At 41.3% G+C, this 7,761-nt stretch overlaps 1 protein-coding gene across 1 annotated transcript in view; it reads right to left on the reverse strand.

Moving 5' to 3' along the window:
* NOL10 (nucleolar protein 10) overlaps window positions 1–7,690 on the reverse strand; it is a 51,104-nt gene extending 43,414 nt beyond the window's left edge. Inside the window, exons 1-5 of the mRNA XM_075414837.1 lie at window positions 7,603–7,690; window positions 6,976–7,021; window positions 6,102–6,200; window positions 5,251–5,328; window positions 3,393–3,430 (exon numbers count right to left, since the gene is read on the reverse strand). Coding sequence (XP_075270952.1) covers window positions 3,393–3,430; window positions 5,251–5,328; window positions 6,102–6,200; window positions 6,976–7,021; window positions 7,603–7,668 — 327 coding nt within the window. The 5' untranslated portion in view covers window positions 7,669–7,690. The remainder of the gene's footprint in view (window positions 1–3,392; window positions 3,431–5,250; window positions 5,329–6,101; window positions 6,201–6,975; window positions 7,022–7,602) is intronic.
* Between the last annotated feature and the right edge of the window lie 71 nt (window positions 7,691–7,761).

Raw genomic sequence — 7,761 nt, forward strand, 5'->3', positions numbered from 1 at the left:
GATGCCAAGTTAACATGGCACAACTCGTATCTATATGAGGGAATTCTTCACACTCCAAATAATACAGTATCAGCCACACCATCCATTGCACTCATGCTGTACCTCAAACCATGCCTAGGTACTGCGCGGTGGAGGAACAGTTGGCCTGGCCCAAACTCACACCACGATGCATGCAAACAATTAAATGATAAAGATAATTATAGGCTAACTCTTGACACTGAGCCTCACCCCTACTTAGCCTAAATTAGAAAAGTGCTAGTCTAATTTAGAGTACATATAGTCTGTGCATCTTCTAATAGTAGTATATAATGAAGATTTTAAATTTTCTAGTGCTGGACTACATTGTTAGCAATGTAAATAAGGATGAGAAGCTCAGGAAAGGTGAGGTACAAGAACTATTTTGAATCTGTCATCTTTATTTGTATATCTTTGTATTCTTCCCTTACATGGAGAAACTACTGACCCGAGCTAGTACTTCATGCCTATTTATCATTAAGTCATAGAATTATAAGGGTTGGAAGGGACCTTAAAGATCATCTGGTTCCAACCCCCCTGCCATGAGCAGCGACATCTTCCACTAGACCAGGTTGCTCAGAGCTCCATCCCTTAAGTCAGTTCCCCCTTACTTATGCTTCTTCTGGTGTCAGAAACCCTAGTGTTTCAACTTTTATTCACGGACTCACTCATCTTGGTCCAGGACCAAGTAGAGCATCATCTTTCCGAAGTGTAACTACGATTTCATACAAGATTACAGATGCAGCTGCACAGCTGCTGTTATATAATAATGCTTTTCATATACATCCCACTCAACCCTTTGTGTGCCTAATGGTTTCATGCTTTTAACTGGAGGTTTACAACAAGCAAAGCTCTTTACTTAGCTGTTTGAAACAATGCCCAGACCAAATTTTTTCTCTCTCATTGCTGCAAAAGAAATGCCTGCATCTTCATGCAGTACAGAAGCTAAATAAACTACGAGAAGAACACAAAACTAAACGGTATTTAATTTAAAAATATCAGTACTGCGTTCTTAGTCCACGACAAGTAAGCCATCAAAAACCTGTTCCCGTGAGGAGAGGTGCAGTTTGCTTTCAACGAGAAAAGTGAATTTTCTTCCCACCCACTCTACCTCCAAAAGGATTTCAGAAAGGTTTTGATAGTTGCCAAAAGCAACCAAATATTCTGCTAATGATTGCCTTACCTCTGGTAATTTTCTATTTTAAGATAAATTTCTACCATCTTGGACTTAATGGTATTTGTGCACTCTTTCACTAGCAGTGGACACAACTCGCTGCAAATCATGCCTGGCTTTCCTTCATGCTAAACTAATTTCGGTCACTGCAACCTCAGGGTAGCAAAAGCATAGCCACCGGTGTGGGGCAAAAATAGAAAGCACAAATGTGCCTGGAAAAAACAGTATTATTCTCTCCTAAGCCAGAAACTTAGTCCAGGTCTAAAACTCTTAAGTCTAAAACTTAGGAGAGAACAGAAGTGTAACTGGCCTTACGGACAGCAGTACGAATGCATGCCAACAGTGTGCTCTCACTGTGAAAAAGCAAGCAAGGCTCAAAAGGCGACCTGACGAGGATGGCGGGAGCAGGCTGGGGAGAAGCCATTTTCCCTACGCTACCAAAGCAGGAGGCAGTGTGCCTAGTGTTGGGCCCCCCAGTGCAAGAGGGATGTTGGGAGCACCGAGAGGGCTATCAAGACAGACAAGGGGCAGGACACAAAACACACAAAGAAAGGCTGGAAGAATCTCAGCTTGTTTCATCAGGCAAAGAACACGCTGCAGGATAACCTAATAGCAGCCAGCAACTGAAGGGCAGTTCCAAAAATGACAAGAGTCAAACCCTTTGCACTAAACAGTGAAAATTTCAGAGTTTCCTGGGCAGATTAGACAGGAAGGGAAAAATCTTTTCGAGGAGGTAGTGCAGTATCATAAGAATTTATTCAGTGAATTTGTGGAACCTCTATGCTTGCAGTTTTTGACAATCCTGTTCAAGAATTAAATGACATCTGCAGGTCTCCTTCAAATCCATATTTTTATGATTCTAAGCATTTCAAGTGTAACTTTTCAAATATTGCTCCCTCCTTCTAACATGTTCAAAACATTACAACAGCTACCTGAAATTAGTTTTCTATCTAATGATTTGGTAATTTCTAGGAAAATAAAACTGAAAATACGCTTGTCTTAAGTTGCTTCCATTTGAAATACAGTACCTATTCCAGCTGAAAACACACGCAAGCCTTACTGTTCACAACCAGTCAGAAACCTATTTGCAAGCACCATGTGATCCTCAGTCTCCCAAATAACTGTTTGTTCTGCACAGCCGGAAACTTTCTCCCACAGACAGACAAGTCGGAGGCTACTGTACTATATCAGTCACCTTCTGCTACTTGAATTCATGCACATTCTTTGAAATCTCACAGGGGAAAAATTTTGAAAAGACTAAAGCTAAAAGACTATATCATAATGTCTCTGATCAAATAGAAATATTTATTAAAACAAACCTGTGCTGGAAATGTTAAGGTCTCTTCTCAGAAAAAAAAAAAAGAGTATTAAAATAAAAGCAATTTTAAAAATAAGCTTGCCCTAATGAAATCAAAATCAGCAAAATTATATGCTTAAATTTTGTATTTCCTTTGGAACATAAGACCTGGGTGTCTCAGCAAAGTTTACAGAAAGAGGTAAGATCTTTTATTACACCAACTGCTGTGTCTGAAGAAAACACCCAGGTGTTAAACAGAATTAGAAGCAGTAACTGTATTGGGTCTGAAAAGGGGCTGTCGGCCCAAGGAACTCAACTGTTTCCTCCAGGTACAGCACTTCACAAAGAAAAGAAACCAAACATACCAAAAAAAAACCAAACAAAAAAACCACAAGCAAAAGAAAAAAAACACCACGAACCCACATGACATTACTTCTCTACTTCTCTCCACAATTTTTTGCCTCTTTCATATGCTTCTAATCATCATGGCTACAACACCACCGACAAATCAGGCTACTAACTTACCTACAGCTACCCCACCTCTCAGAAATGGTGTATCTGTATCACTTGACACAAGGGACTGTGACTAAATGTTATCCTAGAAAGAGTCACTAATTCCATTTTCCACATTATTTTGTTTGTAGGATAGATCATTATTTGAAGTTTTTCTCTACTACAGACAAAAGACTTTAAAAGTGGTAAGGCACATTACAATACAAAGAGACAAAGAAAACAAACAACTATTTGAAGTTACAAAAAATGTTTATCCTGTTTACTTTTTTAAAAAAAACCCAACTTTTCTGTTCCAAAAGTTGGTGATTGACTGCCTTTACTATATATGAAAATGCATTTTTAATATTTATATTAAACTTTATTCCATTTATACATTGAGAACATTAAACATACCTTCGAGTAATCATCTGATAAAATCTCAAACGTAACCACTAGAGGAGAGAACAAGAGAATTTTAAGTTAGCTAAGTAAGAAAACTTATTTGCAAACATTGGCATAAACCCTGAAAACATTTACACTCATGCTAACCTTTAGTCATATAAGTATTCCCCACAGGTGTCAATGCATAATGCAAGCATTGTGATAAAATCTTTAATTATATAACTTTATTTGTAGAATGGTAAGTAGCTTTCTAAAACTTCAGAAACATATGAAGGATCTTGTAATCTTTTTATCGTTCTTGTATACTTGACACGTTCCTCAACACAATGCTCAGCCATATATTTATTGGCTCGGGGAAGGTCTAATCAAATGGTTTTCAGCGACTGTGTGGTCCATGGACCTTTCGCAATCCTTTGAAGATGATAAAAAATGACATAAGTTTGGACATACTACATGCAGTCCTGCACATGTGATCTTTCTAAGGGGTCAGCACTTCCACAGAAAAACTTCTAATGCTCAAAAAAATCGTACCTTTGAAAGCTACCATCCATGCTGAACACTGCAACGCATTGAACTCCGCCTAGTTCTAAATGAGCTGGGTTGGGAACATTAGGGAGTAGCTGCTTCAGCTGAATTGGTTCCATTTAAATGAGGTAGCTCATTTAAAGTTACCTGAACTGACTCTACACTACACTTCAAATTAAACATACTTCTGCAGTCTAATAAGATGCCAGTTCAAAAAAAATTTACTTTAAGCTCTACTTACCAGCAAGCATTTACTATTAGAATGATCCCTACTCTTATAAAGTGGGTCTCATTCTCGCCATACCTTCCTCTCCCCAGTCTCTCTGAACCCCCACACCCCAACCACCTCCCCTCTTACTATGTTGTAGCACTGTCCCTTCACCCTGCATGACTCCTCATAGTCCTGAGGCACAGGGTAAAGAAACACCACCATGCTCTACTCTCCTTTTCCTGATCTAATTCAGTAGAGTTTATTTTTCACATCATTTTTACACACATCACAGTTAGACCAGCTTCATTCTTCCCTAATGATGTAGGACTTCTGACACTCTGTGCTCATCCCCTCATTGCTTTGGTCACCCTTGCATCCTAGTCTTCAGCCATCTGTTTTCTAACTAAAAACAACCAAACAAAACAAACAAAAAAAACCCAATCAAATACCATTTCCCAAATCTATGCACCCCAAAACTCAGAGCCGCAGCAGCTGACTCCTCCCCCAGTCTAACTGCCACCAGAGTCTCCCTTTCCCACTGTCTAGATGGGTCCTTGCTTCCTCACCACAGCTGCTCTCCCTCCAAATTAGTAGTAAACAAGGTGTAATTAGGGCCTTGGCCATGCTACCATCTATCCCTAAGTACCCTGCTTCCAACAAAACAAAAACCAACAAACCAATCCACTCTCAGGGAACTTTCTTTACTCTGTAACTCACCTACTGAGCACGGGCTCACATGGAAAACCAGCGAGAACTCATTTCAGCAATGACGGTGCAACTGCTATGCCTTCATCTACTGTACTGCTCCACAGCAGGGAGCACTGACCATCACCCAGTTATCACACTCATGCAGCATTCCCCAAACAGAGCGCAGCCTGCAGCCACATCCACTCCCTGAGCCCCGCGCTTACTGAGTCAAGGTAAATCTGACATTCCTAACTGTGCTCCAAGAGAGGAAAGAACTTTCAAGCAAGAGGAGAAGTGGAAAACACAGAGATAAAGACAAGATAATGTTTTACTCCAGATTCTCGTGTTCTTCCAAAGTACATTCTGCTCCCTCAGCGTTGGGAGGGAAATTTCTCCTGAATTATAGATGAAAGACATCTTGCACGAACAGCCATAGCTTATACTAACCTTCAGAATCTAAGCATCTTTCAAATTTCTGGGATAACTGATAGGTATCAAAACAGCGGATCCTTGGCTTGTAAGTTCCTGAAAGAACAAATTTTAATCTTTACTAAAAAAACAAAAACATATACTAAAGCATGTAAAAAAAAATAGTCTTACATATACAGGCTTTATTGCATTTCAATCATAAGTATTCTGATCTTACCAGAGTCTCTGTGACTGGAAAAACATGCCTCTTGGTAACCTAACCTCACCTCCTGTTTTTTGTCTTCGGTGCCTGAAAGCACCCTACTTGTACCTAGCTTCTTCTGACTACCAGATACATTGTACGGAATTTAATATCTTCCAGTAAGTCTGAAAGACCAAGTCTCCTTATGCTATGAATGCCTACTGAAGAATTCATGTTTGGATCCTGCTCTGACAGTTACAAAATGTAGCATTATCCTCCATCCTTTCAAACAATGATGTTCAGAAGTTATTATATCAAATCTAAGTTCTTAAGTATTTTTCTTGTGTGTACATAATTTTTAACTGCATTATAAACAGTTTAGTTTTTAATTGTATCATAAACCCCCAGTGGTAGAGGGGTGATCATAAGATGATCTTCAAAGGTCCCTTCCAACCCAAACTATCCTGTGGTTCTAAGAACATCTGTGTTCTAAAAAGAAGCGTTTCACAGTACCACTACCAAGACAGCCACTCTATCGCATTTAAAAGAGTAAGCTTCCAAAATTCTGTTTAATGCTACATTTACAAATGAACTCTTCTCAATTCTACCTGAAATACTAAGTCATTTCGCAGTTAAGATTTTCTAGCACTTCTGGCCTCTGCTACGGAGAGACACTTTGTTAACTCACCAACTGCCATAATATACTGTCCATCTCTTGATACCTTAATCTTTGTGCTAACCGTGGGCATTTCAAAGTCTTGAATAAGTTCAATTCTTCTACGGATATCTATAAAGAAATAAAATAAAGTAAAATTTTTTAAAGGTTGCATTATTGTATCAGCTGAAAAAATTATAACAGTTTCTTATGGAAGCATGTTGAGTTAATTGGATATAGGGAATATCTTTTAAGGTCTTTTAACATATAAAGATCTTTTCAGCATAATCAACACATGTTATAAGCAGATTAATACAGTCTGTTAACCCTGAGATGCAGGCTACATTCATGCAAAAGAAATGTCTATTCTGACATGGTAACTATGTAACAAATTGTTATATAACATAGTAGCAAATATTTAGCACACATTTTACACAACTAAGATGCTACACAACATATTCCACCCTCCTGTTGACTCTGCACATTCTTGGTTGGTTGAGTTTTACATACCATAAAAAGGGTTGTATAAAAATAGCCATATTTTATTTTGGCTAACAAGTTTAGGCTAAAATTATGATGTTCCTATACCCCAGGATGAGCATAACACACACAGAGGAGGTTATAGTTGGACTTTAGCATAAGCTACACATGGAATTCATCTGTCACGTTTCTGTGCAATTTACAGTCCCAATATTTAATGGCTGAAATTTACAGCAATACTGGTAATTATCGATAAAAAGCTGTGTGGAAAGTCAAAGTATCTCTTCATAGCTTTAATTTTTCAGTTTTTAAAATATGAGCTACGCCTAACTTCCTTGCATCGGTCAGTAAAGTGTCTCCCTCTGGACCCGCATGCTGTGTATACGCAGCTGAGGATTGCCGAGGACCCTGCGATGGGATCACTCACCCACATCTTTCTTCTGCAGAGCTCTTTTCTTCCTGTCCGACAGCCACTGCAGGAAAACACACACATCAGTTCTGAGCTCTCTACTCACAAAGGAACCAGAGAATCACTTCACGTTTATCCAGTTTGGAAGCATAAAACGTTCAGGCCCTTCTTTCTTTTTCTCTTGACCATATCAAAATCTCCGCCCCTAAGTTTAACCACCACATGCCAAGAACACTGCTTACAAAGCTGTGCTTCTTGAGGGTCTGTACAATAACACACATACGGCTAGCGAGGCATACACTCAAACTGCATTTTCAGTTTAACAACCACTTCTAGCTGGTGTTAGCCAACGCTCCCCGCCCTCAACATCAGGGCGGATGGGGAGGGGGCAGCTCGGCGAGCCGCCCAGGCCCCATCCCATTCCCCAGGCCCCATTCCGCAGGCCCCATTCCCCAGGCCCCATTCCCCAGGCCCCATTCCCCAGGCCCCATTCCCCAGGCCCTTACAGCCCCCGCAGCAGCAAGGGGCGGCCCGGGGCCCGGCGGCGGGAGAGGGGGCCCGGCGGCGGGAGAGGGGGCCCGGCGGCGGGAGAGGGGGCCCGGCGGGTCCGGCAGCGCGCACCCCCCCCCTCCCCAGCTCTCTCACCTCCGGGAGGCTCCTGCCGGCGCTGAGGCTGTAGACCTTCACCTCGTTCAGGCTGGAGACCTGCATGGCCGCGGCGCTCCCCGCCTCTTCCCGCCCGGAGGGGAAGCGGAAGGCGCCGCGCTTCCGGCCCGCTGCCGCTTCCCCCCGCGGGAGGCCGGC

This window comes from Opisthocomus hoazin, chromosome 2 (genome assembly GCF_030867145.1).
Source record: "Opisthocomus hoazin isolate bOpiHoa1 chromosome 2, bOpiHoa1.hap1, whole genome shotgun sequence".
In the NCBI taxonomy this organism is placed as follows: Eukaryota; Metazoa; Chordata; class Aves; order Opisthocomiformes; family Opisthocomidae; genus Opisthocomus; species Opisthocomus hoazin.